The following is an 18439-nucleotide window of genomic DNA, read 5'->3' as shown; positions in this document are numbered from 1 at the left end:
CAGAACATCCTGGCTCACAGCTCACTTCTGAAGCCAGTATGCTCCATCATCATCAACAACAACAACGACAGCAACAACACTATCACTACCACCACCACTAAGAATGTGTGGTAAAAGACAGAAGAATCCCTTTTGGAATCTTTAGCTGAAATGAAAATAAAAAAGGCACCTCCAGTTTTGGAATACAGAGGGGATGTTGTTAACAGATTGTAAAATACCACACACAGCCTTAAAGAAAATCCTTTCTGGTATCAGTTCTCTTCGGTGGTTACAGTTGGGATCAATAACGTGTCTCCTCTTCCCTCCCCTTCTCCCCCCGCCTTTTTTACTCCTTTCTTGGCAGGCATGGGGAGGGGGAGGCCAAGCCGGAGAGTGGGGGGAGGGGCCCATAGAGGTGCTGATGGAGAGGGCTGGCAATTACATCACCCTGACACCATGAAACCATGGCAACCGTTTCCGTGGAAACAGGAGCAACTGGCTGCACTCCGGGGAGCCCAGGCAGGTAAAAGGGAAAAAGAGCCAGGGATACAACACATTTATTATTAGGGGGAGGGGAGAAATTTATTGCCCCCAAACTGGTGTGTGTGTGTGTGTGTGTGTGTGCGTGTGTACACACTAAACTGCAGTCATTGTAGGGCCAGGAATAAGCTGCATCAGCAAACCTTGGGCAAGAAATATGGTTGTTTGTGTGTGATGTAGAGCCGGGGTGGTGGTGGAGAGAATTGATGGGTATCCCCATAAAAAGAGGGGGCTCAATCAGGGCAATATAGACTGAGGGATCCTGGATGGGGTGTGTAACTCACTCTCAGCAATTATTTCACTCTCAGAGCTCATGGCAGTGCCCTGAATGTTGCTGGCATAACACCGATAGAGCCCTTTGAACGTGGTGTCCACATTCCCGTTGGTAGTAATGACCAGGGTCCCGGAGCCTTTCTGCTGCATCATCCCTGGCATTTGGTGTGGATCAAATTCTTGCCCATCCTTGGTCCAGCGGAACCTACCAAAGGAGAGAGGGCACAACAGATTGAAGCGAACACATACCAGACAAGAAGCTGGGAAGGAAATCCACCTTCCATCAAGCTCTGGCTGAGGAGGGGCTGCTGCGTGGACCTACAGGTGCAGGCAGCATCTTTCAGAATGTGATTTGGGAGATTTGGGTGGAGCTGGTATCAGTTCCATCCAAAGGTGGATGATAAAGGCGGAGCTGGCAGAGAAACAGGAAGGCGGGTTAGAGAGTGGGTTTAGGGTACCGTGCATGGGGCAGGAGGTTGTAAAAAGCAGGGGTTTCCACTAGGCAAAGATGGGGGGTGGGATTGGGGAGGTGACTGTGGGAACGTGAAGGTTATGGGAATGAAAGGCAGGGGAACAATAATTTCTCTCACATTCAGAAGAGCTGGAGTGAAGACAGGGGAGTAGATTAGGTGATGAGCTGAGGTCAGAGTAAGGTCAGGGACATTACCAGAGCAGCATATAAAGGAATAATGGAGATATGAAGAACTGCATGGAAGAGAGCTTAGAATACTGTGCACTGTGAAATATCCACTATCATAAGCTCTGGAAATCAGTACCTGAAACAAGCCAGTCCCAAGGGCTGTCCTGGCTTAGAAAAAAATCAAGTACAGTGCTCAAAAATGTGATGCAAATTTGCAGAACCTCAGCAAATTATACATCATTCTGCAAAAAACACACACCACCTTTTCTATTTGAATGCTCTGTTCCAAGCCTGGAATTTGAGTCCTGGCAAAATCTGGAATTCTGTTTGACACAGAAGAGTATCATAGCTGGAAGAAATGGAATGCATAAGATCATACATCATAGAATTGGAAGGGGCCTACAAGACCATCGAGTCCAACCCCCTGCTCAATGAGGAAGCCTGATTCCCAGGCGGTCTCCCATCCAAGTACAAACCAGGGCTGACTCTGCTTAGCTTCCAAGATCAGGCACATCCAGCCCTTCCCATGGACAAAGGTGGATTTCCATTTCGCCATATGTTCATACCAGCCAAATGTGGCCTGGATTGCTTCTGGCTCTACTGTTAGCAGTTGGGAAATCACCATCTGATATTTTACCTTTGAATACTAGAAACTGTAGCCCTGTTCAGAAGAACGCCTCACACACTCTATGCATGTGTGAGCGGAGCTGCACTGAACAGCTCCGCCCTGATGTCGCACGCACCACATAGCCCTGCCTCCTGGCATCCATATGTACAGCATGAACCTCTGCAAGGATGGTGCATTCACATGTACAGCTGTACGTACAAACGCTTCCATGCAACCTGAAGCTCCAATTGTGCAAGGTTCCAGATAGTGTGGACACCTTTGTGCAGGCAGCGGTATGTGTGAAGGTTCCTCCCTGTACGTGCAGGGGTGCAGTGGTAGATTTTGAAGTGCGGGCGCTCAACATGACAGTCCCCATAGCCATGCCCACAAGGAGAGGCCAAAAATGTGGGCACTGTGTCAAACCATTTCAACAAACCAGTTCTAGCAGTTTTCACCTCTATCAGGAGCAGCTCTTTTGTAAAGTTATTGGGTCTTAATTGCCCATTCAACAAGAAGACCACCCCAAAGTACTTTGCATTACAACAGGGAGAACTGACTGCTATATACTGTTCCTGAGAAAATTCATTTCCCCCCACCAGCTGATGTGAGGATCGCAGCTAAACTTAGAGGGAACAGCGAATCCCGAGTAGGGTGGTGGAAGCCCAGAGAGCTTTGGCTATTGGGTGGTATAGAAATGCAATTAATTAATTAATTAATTAATTGCGATGTTGGCATCCCTGCTAATCAAAAAGTGCTGGGGCAGCATCCCTGCGAGTCCGGGCTCCACTACACTGTGTCAGAAAGGCCCCGCTCCCTGCTCACGCATCATTAGAACACATGACACATTCTTCTGAATAGGGCTTTAGATTACTGCAGAATGCTGACAGGCCCACATCTTGCTAGAACTGAAACAGCGACATCGGCTTCCTATTCCTATCCAGGCACAATTCAAAGTGCTGTTTTAAATGTTTAAAGCCCTTTACACCTTGGAACCGGAGTACCCCAAAGACCACCGGCTGCTGTATGAACCTGCCTGAGATTTAAAAACACTGATGGAGGTCCCTCTCCGGATGCCCCTGCACACCCCACAGCACTCAAATTAGGGGGGAAAGGTCAGTGAGTCCTTCATGAAATTCCTAAGCACCACCTCCTGACTTCCCCCCATTTTAGGCAAATAATGCTCCCCATAGCCTTCCAGAAACAGTAGTTCAGAGGGCCACAGCAAAAGGTAAGAGTGGCCAAACCCTCTTGGACCACCTTTAATTCAAACATTGTGCTTCAGGGTTGCTGTGAGTAGCAACCAGAGAGAGGGGGCCTTCTCAGTGGTGGCAACCATTTGTGAAATGCCCTCCCTCAAAAGGTCTGCTGCAATTCTTCACAGGTGAGTTTAAAATACCAGGTGAAGAGACCTTAGTGACCTGTTTTATCTGCTCTTTATTGTCTGTGGACACTAACATTTTGCTGGTTTTAGCAATTTTAGGCTGTTTTAGGAACCTGTTGCTGCTTGGTTTTCTTTTGTTGTTGTATCTTATATTTGGTGAAAAAAATATTGTTTACCACTTTATTTATTTCAAAATTAATGAACAAACAGCTGTGCCGTGTCTAGTGCTAGTGAAGGATAGTGGTTAAGGGATGTGAGTTGTGAACTGATCAAAGCCCTGTTCCTGCCAGGTTAGGGGTGGGGAACCTCAGGCCAGGGGCCAAATCCATCCATCTGGAGGTCCCTATCTGGCCCTCCGGGGTTCCGCATATGGCCCTGCCCCTTTCCATGCCCCCCCCCTTTCCTCATTTGCTACTTTCCTGGCTTTTGTGCAGTTTTTCCCCATTGTAAAAGGTTGAAATGCCTCTGCTTAGTTATTGGCAGTAAGAGCTTTACGCTAAAAAATGCTGGCATGTTTTGTGTTTTTGCCATGCCCCTTTTGCCTTCAGCCACTCCTGCCACTGGAATGTGCCCACTGAGAGCTTCTCCGAAATTGAATTTGGGCCCTGGCTGAAAGAGGTTCAACAGCCCTGCTTTAGGAGCACTGCTACTCTCTCACCCCGCCTTCTGCAATAATTAGGGGATGATTATACTGAGATGCCTGACACCATTGTTATAAGGGTTACATGATGCACAGTGTGCTGTATATCCTAAAGCACTGGATGCATGCTGAGAATTATTATGTTGCTAAGTTGCTAAGTATTATTTTGGTCATGGAAGTGCTGAACTGATGTCTGGAATCAGTAATGGGCTGGATGAGGGCCAATAAACTGAACTTCACTCCTGACATGATGGAGATTCTGTGGGTAGGTGGTTCATCTATTCAGAGAGATGGTCTTCAACCTGTTCTGAATGGAGTTGCCCTCCTCCTAAAGCACAGGTGGGGAACATGTAGAGCTCTAGATGTTGCTGGACTGCAACTCCCATCAGCCCTAGCCAACACACCCAACAATGATAGATGATGGGAGTTGCAGTCAAACAGCATCTGGAGGGCCACATATTCCTCATCCCCATCCTAAAGGATCAGGTTTGTAGTCTGGGGGTAGTTCTGGATCCAGCTTTGTCAGTGAATGTTCAGATGGGCTCTGTGGCAAGCAGTCCCTTTCATCAGTTTGGCTGGTGTGCCAGCTGTGGCTTTCCTGGACAGAGATAGCCTGCCCACATTTATCTATGCTCTAGGATTGACTACTGTAATGCACTGTACAAGGGGCTGCCTTTGAAGACTGCTTGAAAACTTCAGTTAGTTTAAAAGGCAAGTACTAGGCCAGTGGTGGGGAAACTCTAAGCCACGAGCTGGATATGGGCCACCAGGCATCTCAGTCCAACTCAACAGCTCTCCACCAGGCCCCTCCCACTGCTCTCAGCCCCCTTCACCACACTGCTGAGTTGTAATTTCTGATCATCTTAGCAGCACAATGTGTGGGGGAGGGGAGATTGCAGGGAGGGGAGGTAAAACTATGGAATTCACTTCCAGAAGTTGTAGTGATGACCACCACTTTGGATGGCTTTAAAAGGAGATTAGACAAATTCATGGAGGAGGCTATCAACGGCTACTAGTATCCAGTATCAGAGGCAGTATGCATACATACACCGGTTGCTGGGGAACATGAATGGGAGTGTGCTTATGCACTCACATCATGCTTGTGGGTTTCCTGTGGGCAGCTGGTTGGCCACTGTGTGAACAGAATGCTGGACAAGATGGACGCTTGTTCTGATCCAGCAGGGCTCTTCTCATATTCTTATGTTTTTATGTCATCTCCCCACAATCTATGTGACACTGCTCAGATGACTGAAGATTACAGGTCAGCAGCAGGGAAAAGGAAGCAGGGTGGAGTTCCGCCACATAGCTGCCCACGGAGGAAAAGTTTGCACTCTTTCACCTTGAGAGGTTTGCTTTGCTTTGCTTCTGTGCTCTGGGGCGACAAAGGGATTCCTTTTCACCCCACACAGCATGGAAACCAAGCAAGCCGAATGTGTGTGAGTGGTGTGTTGGTGGTGTGCACATAGCACGTCTGGTGTGCACATGATGTGTGGGCATGATATGCTGCACATGCAGCAAATAGGCTGTGTGTGCTTTGACCACTTTGGGCACCCACCACCAGTATGTGATCCCCCAAACTTTACCGCAAGGGAATGTGGCCCTCAGAGCAAAGCGGCGTTCCCCACTCCTACACTAGGTTGTTGATTGGGACTGGTCAGTGGGAACGTATCTTGCTAGTATCAGAAGAACTTCACTGGCTTCCCATCAGTTTCCGAGCACAAATCAAAGTGCTGGAGCTTGCTTACCTTTAAAGTCCTACACGGTTTAGGACCCAGGCACCTCCAGGTACACCTGCTGGCCTACCAATCTGTCTGTGGACTGAGGTCATCTTTGGAGGCTCTCCTCCAGGTGTCCTGACATCTGAGGTAAGGCAGGTGGTAACCAGGGAGAGCCTTCTTGGTGGTGGAGCCCATTTGTGGAATTCCATCCCCTCATTATTTGTTCAGCACCAAGCAAAGAAATTTTTATTTACCCAGGCTTTTAAATAGATTTTAATGTATTACTATATTAATGTATTAATGTACATATATTTAAATTAGTATATTACTTATATGCATTACTTTTATTGACATGTTTGTTTTATTTGTATTTTATCTTGTTTTTGTAAACCACCCTGGAAACTATGATAAAGGATGGCATAGATATTTTTTTTCTAAATAAATAAATAAATTCTACTCTATTTCAGGGAGCAGGGGAGGGGGCAGGAGTAATGCAAAAATTGGTAGCTCCCCAGATCTGTAGCAGTTGTATCACAATGTCCTTTGATGCTACTGATGGTCATTTGAGGAAACGTTGTGCAAATCCGTCTACCTGACATTTTCTTCCACCCTTGCTAGAACTATTTTGCAATCCCCTTCCATGATGGCTCTTTTCAACTTTCCCCTCTCTTTCCTTCAGATTTTGCACACCCCTACAAATGTAGCAGGGATGCATGCCTGGGAGTACAATTTTTTTTTCCAGTCTGTAATCCCCCTGCATCCCCACCCCCATCAAGAATAGAAAGAAGAGACTAGTTATTATAGGAGGAAGATACACTTGTATATAATATAAATGGGTATGATGTGGAAAGCATGTAATACATTTATAGAGTAATGGCAATTATGACGGACCCCCCTGCAAGGTAGGTCAGTATTATTCGCCCCTTATTGTAAGTGGGTGGCTGAGGCAGAGTGAGAATGGGAATGATGGGAGGTGTGGTTCAACACACTTGGAGGGACCACATTGGGAAAGGCTAGTGAGTTCATGGCAGAGGTGAGATTTGAACCAAGGACTTCCCCAATATCTAGGCCACTATGCAAACTGTTTTGCATGTACACATTGAAAATGCAAATGTGCAAAGCACTGCAAACTACACATCCAAATGTGCAGGTCTACCATATAATCCCCTGCTCTGCCCCTGTTTCCACTGAGTCAGCCATCACTGGTGTTGGTGGTAGTTCTCTGGATGGAGGCAGAGAACACCCAGAAAGGTGCCTTCACCCAGTAGCACATGAAGTCAGCTCTCCTAGAGGTGGATAATGCTTACTCTAACATGTGCCAACAGTAAACCTTTTCCCAGTGTAAAAATTCAGACACCCTCCAGTTTAATTCAGGGGAGAGAGAAAAAATGCCTCAGGGCCAAACTAGACCTGAATGGGGAGATCCCTGATCAGGTCTCCTGATACCTTTGTCTTTGTTTAAAAGCAGCCTGGGGGTGGGGACAGCAGAGGCTAAATTGGACTAATGCTACCATGCTAGGGGAAGGGGGGCTTCACCTTTTCTTTCCATGTTATGTTCCCACCTCTGAAATTGCTCTTATTATAATACAGCAGGGACCTCTGTTCTTCTCCCTCCACAGCACATAGAAGCTTGGGGAGAGGGGAGCTATTTTGACTGGAGAAAATGACTGGATGGAAAGGGGAATTTATGTATAAATAAGCATCATAAATAAAGGTTACACCATAACAACAATAACGATTATACTAACAATACTAATAATCCCTGCTGCCCCTGTTCTCTCTCGCTGTGTCTGCTTTTCGACAAAGAACATTATATAATCCAATGACAGATCTCCCATCCAGTTTTGGTCCCTAGCTCTCATCTCTTTGGGAGAACACTGCCACAAAGACACCACAGAAGAAGCCCAAAAATATTCCCTTCAGAGGGGAAATGAGAGAACTTTTTTCCATACTCACATCACTGGGGGATTCCCAGTGGCCTCACATTTCAGGGTGACCTCATCATTGGGGAACACAATAATCTGCTTCTCTGGCTGCTGTTTGAACTCAGGTGGCTGTTGCACTGGGGAACAGAGAGACGGAGAGGAGAGTTAACAAGCGGAAACCCTAAGGTTCAGGGGACCTATACCTCTGAAGCCCTCCTCCTATCCTGCAATAACTCTACCTCACCAAAGGAAATGACAAGGGCTGCACCATTCAGATTCCAAACACTGAAGGAGCCCCCACCCAACAAGGCAGTTACCAACCAGTTCTTGTTTTCTTCTCTCCCCCAGACCACCTCACCACCCCCAACCCCTGCCCAACCGCAAGCGCCCATTTCATGGAAGACTTACAGTTTGTCCGGTCAACTGCTCCAGCAAAGAAGCAACAGGAGGAGAGAGAGAGATAAGCATTTGTTAGAGACCATTCCACCAAACCCCCGCATAGCGCGGAAAGATAAACATGCATTTCACGTGGGCCCACTTGAACAAAGCCAAACAAAAGCACGGCCAGAGCACGGGTTTGCAAAATGAATGCGTTTGAGGTGGGAAGTGGGAGTTTGCAAGGAAACATGGGGTGTTAAGTGGGTACAGAGCACACAGGTGTGAGACAATCAGGTACAAGTTTGCAGAGTACATGAGGGTAAGCGGGCAAGGCAGCCAGACGTCAGCGTGCAGCATCCAGTGTGCGAGATGACTGCATTTGTGTCCAACCTAGAGAGTGTGAGAATTCAGAGCAAGAGAGCATGAATGCAGCTATTATGCAAGGCAGCAGGTATGCACTAATGCGAACGAGCGAGCTTCTGCTTGTGGGAGGAAGACCGCTGCAGGCGACTCATGTGGCAAAATGTACAGATTGGTGTGTAAGGCACAAAGTGAAGAAATGGACCATCACCACCACTATCATCATCATCATTACATTTATACCCCAACTTTTTTCCTGTAAGGAACCCAAGTCAGCTTTCATGAACCTTCTCCTCTCCATTTTATCCTTACAACAACCCTGTGAGGTAGGTTAGGCTGAGAGTCAGTGACTGGCCCAGAGTCATCCAGTGAGCTTCATGGCCGAGCCGGGATTATAATCTGGATCTCCCAAATTCCAGTCCAACACTCTAGCCACTACACTACATGGGCACTCCAACTACCTCTCTCCAGTTTTCGTACAGCCTGGTTGCTGATGGTGAATGGGTGCTTGACTAATGTTCTATTTGGCTGTTTTTCTTCTAAAGCCACATGCAGCCCCCAGGTTGGAACTGGTGTTTTCTTGTCTTTTCTTTCATGTTCTGGCATAGTTGGAGAAGAGACTGGGACAGCCAGAGATGTGCGATTTGGGGGCAGGGGGACTAGGCTGACATTGTAAGTCTGGTATTGGCTGTGTACTTGCTTCTGCACCCCTATAATATCTGTTTTCAACCTGCACATTTGTAAATGAATAGCTTATTACAAAAACATCATATCTCTCTCTTCCAAAGGAAAGTGTCCCCGTAGAGCAAGAGTGCACAGTCTTTTGGCCCCAAACGCTGTATCCAGTGTCATCGTGTGTGTGTGTGTGTGCGTGTGTGTGCGCGCACACATGTGTGTGCATGTCCATGTACACAATCATAGATACATACACATATATACATGCATGCATGCATGCATGCATGCACGCACGCACACACACATACACAGGGCGTGGGTTGCTTCAGGGTCATTGTTTGCAATCACAATCCTGGCACTGCTAATGTACTGGTCGCACTTCATAACATGCACATTTTGAATATCTAGACTCTGTCAGCCAAACATGGACCTTTCTTTGAGGATGATGGAGAAGCACTTTTCTGCCCAGTAACTACCAGCTCTTGCTTCTAGAAAATTCTGGGCACTGGATGTTCAAGGAAGTGATCTTGCTTGGTGTCTGTTCATTTGTAGAGAGACCGTCAAGCTGAGATTCTTCATTCCATGACTGCTCCTTTGAGCAAATACATGTTGACCTGGCTCACACAACACAGCAAGACAGAGTACGGGCTGGGTACGGGTTGAGTGTGGACTGTTGCTGAATTGTGGGTTGCTGCTGAATTGTGGGTTGCTGTGTTGTGTGAATTTGTGTTGTATTTTCCCCACTGGCCAGCTGACTATCTGGGTGGCAGGGGAATGCTGGTGGGGCAATGGCGAGCTTGCTGGGCTGCATACAGCCTGTGAACCACTGCTTGTGTAGCCCTGCTGTAGAGGTTACCTTGGACTCCCCACCGCTAGGAGAAGGTTTGCTTCTGCATGGGACACACAACAACCAGGTGTTGGACAAGGTAAACTTGCACACTGAGCAAATGACATTTTTGGGAGACTCGGTTCGGTTTTATCAACATATGAGGAAGGAGTGTACCTCTTCATCCCAAGTCAGATTGGGAAGTGCCTGAGAGGAGGCTGCCTTCCTGTCTAGCATCTCACCCAGGCCATTTCTCCAGCCCTTTGCTCCGATGACACTTTGTTGGTTGACTTCCGTTCTCTCTTCGGGACACACCACAGTGTATGTCATGTGGGGAATATGTGGGAGTGCGGTAGAAGCTGATGTGAAGAGGATTCTGCCTTGCGGCATGTGGTTGGACATGATGCCATTTTGGAACATCCAGCCTTATGCCAGTACAGGAAGAGCAAAAGGCTGAAAATGGCGAGTGAATCAGCCGGTATCAATTCTGAAAAAGATTTGAGGTGTGGGGGTATGCGCGCCCATGTGCGCATGCACACATGTGCGTGTGTGTGCATAGGCACATGCAAAAGAATAAAGGCACATATGGACATTGCTTGTTTGGGGGACTGAGTTCAACAGATATGAGAGAAGGAGAAAGAGCCTTCTTTCCCTACCCAAATGTCTGATGGGAGAATTAAGAACATAGGAAGCTGCCTTAAACAGAGTCAGGGCATTGGACCATCTAACTCAGTATTATCTACACTGATTGGCAGCAGCTCTCCAGGATTTCAGACAGGAGCCTTTCCCAACCCTACCCGAAGACAGCAAGGGCAGTATCTAGTGGTGACATTCCATGAACTCAAATAGCACTAGCGGAGCTCTGCTGAAGCTTTCCGTTGCGCAAGCGGTTGCCCATTACTCCTGCGCAACTGGTTGTGCAAGTAGTTGCACAACCAGTTGCACAACAGGTGCAAGGCAGTTGCGCAACTGGTTGCACAACAGATGCAAGCAGCTGCATAACCCAAGCAGAATGCGCAACCAGGTGCACAAGCATAATGCAGAACTGCTTGCGCAAACATAACTTTAGTTGGATTCTTCTCTTGCGCATAGTACAGAACCTAGTTCCCGCTAGCGCAACATCATTTGCACTAACAGAATGGCACAGTTGGATACAGCCTCATGGATTGAACTTGGGACCTTGTGCACAGTCGGTGTCACACTTTCAGTGGACGCCTTGTGGGAAAGGTACCTGCCTTTTCTAGGGACAGTGAGTTCGATGCCACAGGACCAATCTCTGAGTGCAGCTCGCTGGCCTGCTGTGGCACTGCCTGGGATTGCCAATGGAACTGGGCACCGGGGGTGGGGTGGGGGGACTGGTCTGGCCTGCTCTTGGACCTTTAACCGCAGCAGGTTAAACTTTTTGCAGCAAGGAGATAAACGTGATTGAAGAACAAACATTTATTGCCTGGGAATGTCTGCAGATCAAGCTGTTGTTAAAAGGCACCGTTACAGGGGATGGTTGAAAAGTTGGCAGCCTTACTTGGATGTGCTCTGTGTAGAGACAAACCAGCACTGTAAGTATTCACCCAAGGCTGGCCGTAAGGTTAGTTGGGCACCTGCCGAGGGCCCACACCCCAGCAGGGGCCCACTGACGACAGCCCCCTGGACTCGCTCCTCCTCTTCACTATGGCAACCTGCTTGTTCACCTGCCTCTGGCTCTGGCCCAGACAACTGTGGAGGCGAGAAGGAGAAGCAGGAGATGCTACTTCCTATTCGCTCCCTGGCTCTTTGCCTGTCAAGCAAGTAAGGGGTAGCAATGATGAGAGAGAGGATGAGGAGCAAGAACAGCTGGGGACAATGACAGTGAGAAGGTGGACTCCCTGAGGGAAAGGGGCCCACTGAGGGTCCCTTGCCCAAGGACCCTCAAAACCCGGATGCATTCACCCCTTCACGGATCAAACAGAGGTGAGGGGGGATTCTCCCAACATCCTTTAGTCAGATGAAAAATCCAGCCAGCCTCCTGGCTGCCCCCTCCCCCCAAGCTCCCTTAATACAAGCTGAATTGATTCTTGTAGGAAGCATTGCGTCTGGTTGAGTCAGCGACAGGTTGGAAAGAGACTCCAATCCAATTAGGGGAGAGAAAGGGGTCTCCTGGGACCCATGCGCCTGCTCATCCAGACATATGGGGAGAGGGGAGAAGAGAGATACACAAACATGGAGAGTGAAGGGGGATGGGGCAGTAAGGAGGAGCGTGGGTGGAGGGGTGGGACCCTAAGCCTTGAGAAAGCGCTCGTAGTCACTGAATAACTACTCCAAACTGAGTTATGCTAAGCATCCCTTCCTTCCAAAATGCTTTGACCCCAAGGCAAGAAGCATATATATAATGGTTTAAAAAAGAAAGAATGGGAGGAAGCTCTCAAGATTATTAGAAAACCACTAGGTAATTATTCTCTGCTTAGACGGCCAGTAGTGATTTTGACTGGATTCCTGAAGGAATTGGGAAATGGATCCCAAGGGGAAGTGATACTGTATCTATTACCAACAGCTAATTTTTTTATAGTAAGAAGTTGGCTTTGGAAAGAATCACCTTCAAATAATATATAATTTGAGAAATGTCTACAGTGTGAACTCACTTTATGCAAAATAGTTTAAGGCTGCAGTCCTGAACACAAGGGAGTAAACCCCATTAAACTCAGCAGGACTTCCTTCTGAATCAATATGCTTAGAATTGTACTGCATATATGCACTGGAGTGTCGATCTGAAAGTTCTAAATTTGTAAGCATCTATAACCAATATGGAGGTGCTGAGAGATTCACAAACAACTGATTTATTATGAAGTTTACTTGTTTATTGGTTAAGAAGAAAAGGTTAAGGTATTATTAAGGTTTAAAAAGGTTTATTGGTTAAGAAGAACACTTTCCCTATCCTTTCTCAGATGGCAGCTGTTTGATTATTTGAAATGTCCTTTGAAATTTGAAACTCTGTGCCTACTCTGGAAAGCTCAATTCAACATTATAGAAATCAATAGCATTTTGGCACATTTGCTTCTTTTAGTCAAGCACACTCCATTGGCATGTTGTGTTCTGAACCCAACATGTGAAGGTTTTAGGGTCTCAAACAGCCTAACAGTGTCGTAAAACAGGGGTGGGCAGAAGGTAGATCCCCAGACACTTTGGGCTTCAACTTCAACAAGCCCCTGCCAGCATGGCCAATGGTCAGGAATGCTGGGAGTTGAAGTCCAAAACATTTGGAGACCAGCCCACCCATGTCATAAAATACAAGGAGCTTCCTTATGCCCAGTTAGGCCACTGGTCTGCTTATCCCACAATGGTCTACTCCAGGGGTAGGCAACCCACTGACCTCCAGATGTTATCGACCCCAGCTCCCATTCTGCCTGACCATGCTGGCTGGGACTAATGGGAGTTGTAGTCCAACACATCCGGAGGGCGCCAGGTTAGGGAAGGTGGGGGAAGGTAATATTGAGCCAGATGGACCCATGTTATAACCCAATACAAGACCACCTCCTACATTCCTATGTCCCTCTCCCCCGTGCCACAGTCCCAATCCAGATTGCACGCTCCCCCCACCCCTGCTATTTAGTAAAGAAAAGCAAGCACGCAAGGGCCAACCAGGTGATGCCATACCTAATGTTGTCTTTAGGCCAAGGTATTTCCCAGCTGTGCTCCTCAAGAGCGTTTAGACTACAAAGGGCAGAGGTTGAACCTGGGACTTTCCCCATGCAAAACACCTGCTTTCATGTGAAGCTAGGACTACAGCATCAGCACTTACAGAAGTCGCTCAAGAAAGGTTTCTTGTTCTCCTAGGCAAATTAAAATTTTGCCCTGCCTTTCCATCGTGCACGGTGTGCTGAGCAATGTATCAAGGAGCACATCAACAGGTGAGCAAGCGTTGAGCAGAACATCATTTCCTTATATTCATTTTAATTTCAGTAACTCTATGACCACACCGTTTTATACTGCACATGAATTAATCTGGAACGAAGCCTACTCCCCTATTATGATTCCTGCGCACCATTAATCGCATCTCCCCTTGACCAATGCACTGGAGAGGGGGGAAAAGGATAAATCCAGAAGTACAGCCAGCGGTGCCTTCCCCAAGCGTTTTACAAAGCTGAGATAGGCGCCCCTGGAATTTTGGCACCCCAATTAGACACCTGGTGTACCGCTACAGTTGGGCCAGCCTGAGGCATCTGCATGAGAATCTTCACATATGCTCAGGTCTACTTCCGGGACCCTGTTCTGAGTGCCTTGGCATAGTGAAATCATGCTAATACTCACAAGGAGCAAGGTCTTTTCAGTGTTGGCGCCCGGAGTGTGGAACTCCCTGCCACTAAAAGTTCATCAAGCTTGCTACACCTTGGCCTTCCGCAAGCCGTTCAAGACCATTTTACTTACTCTGCCATGGAAGCCTGGCTTAGGTCATCTTTTCTTCTCCTTCTCCTTCATTTTTACTTCTGCTGTGGCCATGTGGGGTTTTTAGTCCTGTTTTTCAGCCGTCGTTTTATTGGGAAGGTTTTAATTGCATTTCAGATTGTTTTCTAACGGTAAATTGTATATAGTAGCAGTGAGCTGCCTCGAAGGCAGAAAAGCTGCACAGAAATTAATTAAGTAATTAATTAAGAGCAGGGTTGTCACAGAGTCGTTCCCCCCCCCCCGCCAGAGGTGCCAAACCCCCCTCCAACATCAGACCTGAAGGAATGAACTTGGAGATGCAGCCTGGGGGTCAAAGGAGACAATAAATTTTTTTTCAGGGGTTGTTCTTAAAGGAGCACAGCATGAGGCCCATAGATTCAGTGGCAAAAAGTGTGTGTGGCAGGGGCAGGGGGAGGCCTCCTTAATCCTTTCCTGCTTACTGCTGCTTGTCCAATCAAAATCCACATATTTCCCTCATGGGTGGGAAAGCAGCCGAAAACATGTTTGGGGGAGGGTAAAATTAAGCAGAAAAACAATGAGAAGGGAAAGGTTTATGCAGTTCCGCCCCTCTCCCCGCCCTCACTGCTTTTCCCCTCCACAATGGAAACTTCTGGTGCTGCTTTTCAGTTAAAAACAAGCTGGGGGAGATCCCTCACTGATCCCTCACATATTGCCTACTTCGGCCTGGTCAAAAGGGACACTGCAGATCAGCCTTCCTGAATCTGTTGTCCTCCAGATGTGTTGGACTACATCCCCAGTGGCCCTGCTAGTTGTGGATGATGGGAGTTGTTGTCTAACACCTCTGGAGGGCACCAGCTTCGGGAAGGCTGCTGCAGATCAAACCCAGCCCATGTCCAACGCTGAGATGACAAATGTGCTGTAGTCTTAAAGCCTCGGCCACACATATGTCTCTTCAACAACCAAGTAAACCCAAGGAAGAAGATTCCACATACCTGCAACCCTGCTCTAGAGCATGGCCTGGTCACCATTTTTGACTTGGTTACCACGGCCAGCCAAAAACTGTGGGCCTCTGACTGGGATATTCAAATTACATTCCTCGAGAGTAACGTTTACTACATTCCGAAGTCCATATTAGGGCAACACCTTTATTTGGCCTAATAAAGATTCTGCACTAATATGAGTTTTGGATTTTTTCTTATGGCCAGCTCATCTACCTTTCCATTTTTCATTTATTACGTTAATCTGTTTCATTTTGTCTTTTTTATTTATTTGCTATTGCAAAGGGGTGATTAATTAAAAACAAATATATTCAGTTCCTTCATTCTTTCCTCCTATTTGTTTATTTATTTTTTAAAAAATGGATCCGACTTCTCTACCTTTAAAAAGAACCCCAAGGCAGGTAACAAGTCTCAGTTAAAAATATTACAATAAAGCAAAATAAGGCAAGAGTTGTCAAACAACAGCCAGGATATAAATAGTTCCTCATTCTACAACCACCAAACATTTTCCTATGGAAGAGATACATGTTTACATTGCATTGAAAGTCCAGCGGCAACAGAGCTGCATTCTGCAACTGTGGTGCATTCCACAACTGTGTGGTGGCACTGTGATCATAAATGTGTTCCCTGTATGGCCACTCATTGGCTCTCGCAACATGCCTTGCAGCATCTTTTTAACTCTTCTCTTAGCAATTTCTCAACATGCCTTTTGAACTGAAAAAACACCTTTTCCCCACATGCATCTGGCTGTGACTGAGACAATCATCAGAGGTCCTTCTCTCTGTGCCCCTTGCTTTCTGGATTTAGGCGATGGCGACTGATGTGAGGGCCTTTTCAGTTGTGGTTCCCTGTCTTTGGAATGCTCCCAGTGGGGAGGCTCACCTGACATTTTTCTTATGTCCCTTCAGCACCAGGCAAAGACTGCTGCTGCTGCTGCTATTCCCAGACCTTTTAAAACAGCAGTGGGCAACTTGTGACCCTCCAGATATTGTGGCCTACAACTCCCATCAGCCCTAGCCAGCATAGCCAGTGGTGAAGGATGATAGGAGTTGTAAGCCAAAACATCTGGAGGGCACCAGGTTGAGAAAGGTAGTTGTAAGACATTCCTATGATTATGCTGAAGGAGAGGAGCTCACCTCTGTTGTAAAACATTAGCTAGGTCTGGTTTTACTCTGCCCCTGTGATGCCTGCATGTTTCTATTCCTACCTCTCTTGGTTCAGTGGATGCTGCTGTTTTTGAGCACATGTGCTTAGGATTCATCCATGAAACTCCCTGAAGTTGATGCTAACAGCCTTTTCAGACCCTGTGGTTCACTGGATAAGGACTGTACAGCCATCACTGAGTGGCCTAGAGGTAACACAGGTCTGGAAAGTGCTTCTGTTGCAGGGAAATCACAAGCACGTCGGACCACAAATCCCAAGTTATTCAGTGGTTGCTCTTTCCCCAACAATTACAATTGTGGCGCTTGCAGTTTTGAGTGTTCAGAGCACTGCTCGTACACTGCTTCCGAAACCCTTACAACAGCCCTATAAAGTAGGTGAGTATTATTAACTCCACATTGCAGATGGTGAGGCTGACACTGAGGAAGAATCGCCTCTTGCTTTGGCAGAGGTGCAGTTTAAATGGGGGACTTCCTAACTCACTGTCAGGGTGGAAACTGAGCCGATAAAACCCCAGAGCAGTTCTGATTCTGAGGAGGATCAGCAATCTGTGGGAGAGGAGCCAGCTCATCCCTCACAGGCACAGCAGCTGGCAGAGATTCCTCCTGCCGGCATTCCTGAGATAAATAGTGATCCTAGCAGTGAGAAAGTGCGGGAACGGGGCTTGCTAGACACTCGACGCAGAGAGCAACAAGCGATGGAGGGCATGGAAAGGAGGCGTAGCGCCCATTTGGCGCGCAAGCAACGGCCGCCTCCCGTGGACCCAAGGGAAAGAGGGAGGATCTCTCCCTAGCCCATAAGTTTAGGGTCTTCAAGTGACTCTCCTTCAAACGGGGATCAACTGCCTACTAGGCGCATAGGCCACTCTGCTGTTCCTTGCTTAGTCGCTGGTGATTAGCATCTGAAAGAGACATTAAGTTGTAAAAGGATTAAAGCCTTGAAAATAATCCTTTCCTCTGTGTCTTGAGCTGGCTATTGGAGTCTACTGAAAGAGGCCGCTAGGGCGCTCCTGACACTCACCGCTTACATTCTTAGCCCCTATACCAGGGATTTTGAATCTCTTTCAGCCCAAGAGCCTAATTAGATTCTGGAGAAGTTCTCAGGGGCCACATTCCAACAGTGGGAGGGGCAGAAGGCAAAAGGGGGTGGGGACAATATACCAGCATATTTTAGCTTCAAGCTCTTACTGCCAGAAACTAAGCCTTAGGAAAGGCATTCCAGCCTTTTAGAATAGGGGGGAAATGCTCAGAAGTCAGGAAACCACCAAATGATCTGCGGTTGGGGAAAAAGGAATGGGGCCAGGGGAAAGGGACGTGGCCATGTAGGAAACCCTGGAGGGCCATATTTGGACCCCATGAGGGCCAGATTTGGCCTAGGAGCCTGACATTCTGCACCTCTGAACTAGATGAACCTTCGCCAATTTGGCACCTTCCAGAGGTGATGGACTACAATTTCCATCACCATCCACAGCCAGCCTGATTGTTGCTGGCCAGGGATGATGGGAGTTGCAGTTCAACACATTGAGTGTGGGTTGTTGTTGAAGCGTGGGTTGTTTGCTGAAGCATTTTTTTTAATTATTATTATTTATTCATTTCATTTCTATACCGCCCAATAGCCAAAGCTCTCTGGGTGGTTCACAAAAATTTTAAACCACAAAGCGCAGCATAAAACAATATAGAATATGAAAGCTTAAAACCACAGTGTAACAGTACAACCAGAATAAAACCTAGCAGCAATGCAGAGATTTAAAATACGGATTTAAAACACCAAAGCTGAAAGACTAGGAAGCTAAAATGCTAAAATACTGGGAGAATAAAGAGGTCTTCACCTGGCGCTGGAAGAGGTGCAATGTAGGCTCCAGGTGAACCTCTCTAGGGAGCTCATTCCACCGCCAGGGTGCCCAGGAAAGAAAATGCCCTCTTCCTGGTAGCCACTCCCCTCACTTCCTTTGGCAGGGGCTC

The 18439-nt window shown here is 47.3% G+C and overlaps 1 protein-coding gene across 2 annotated transcripts in view; it reads right to left on the bottom strand.

Moving 5' to 3' along the window:
* The window catches only part of L1CAM (L1 cell adhesion molecule), a 136823-nt gene that overhangs the window by 86641 nt on the left and 31743 nt on the right, over positions 1-18439 (bottom strand). For both annotated transcript variants that reach the window (XM_084836007.1, XM_084836008.1), the window contains exons 3-4: positions 7735-7840; positions 804-997 (exon numbers count right to left, since the gene is read on the bottom strand). In XM_084836007.1, the coding sequence (XP_084692133.1) occupies positions 804-997; positions 7735-7840 (300 nt within the window). The remainder of the gene's footprint in view (positions 1-803; positions 998-7734; positions 7841-18439) is intronic.

This window comes from Heloderma suspectum, chromosome 2 (assembly GCF_057233095.1).
Source record: "Heloderma suspectum isolate Gila_16-S chromosome 2, 16-S_ref, whole genome shotgun sequence".
Taxonomy (NCBI): domain Eukaryota; kingdom Metazoa; phylum Chordata; class Lepidosauria; order Squamata; family Helodermatidae; genus Heloderma; species Heloderma suspectum.
This window is presented reverse-complemented; position numbering and strand designations above follow the sequence as displayed.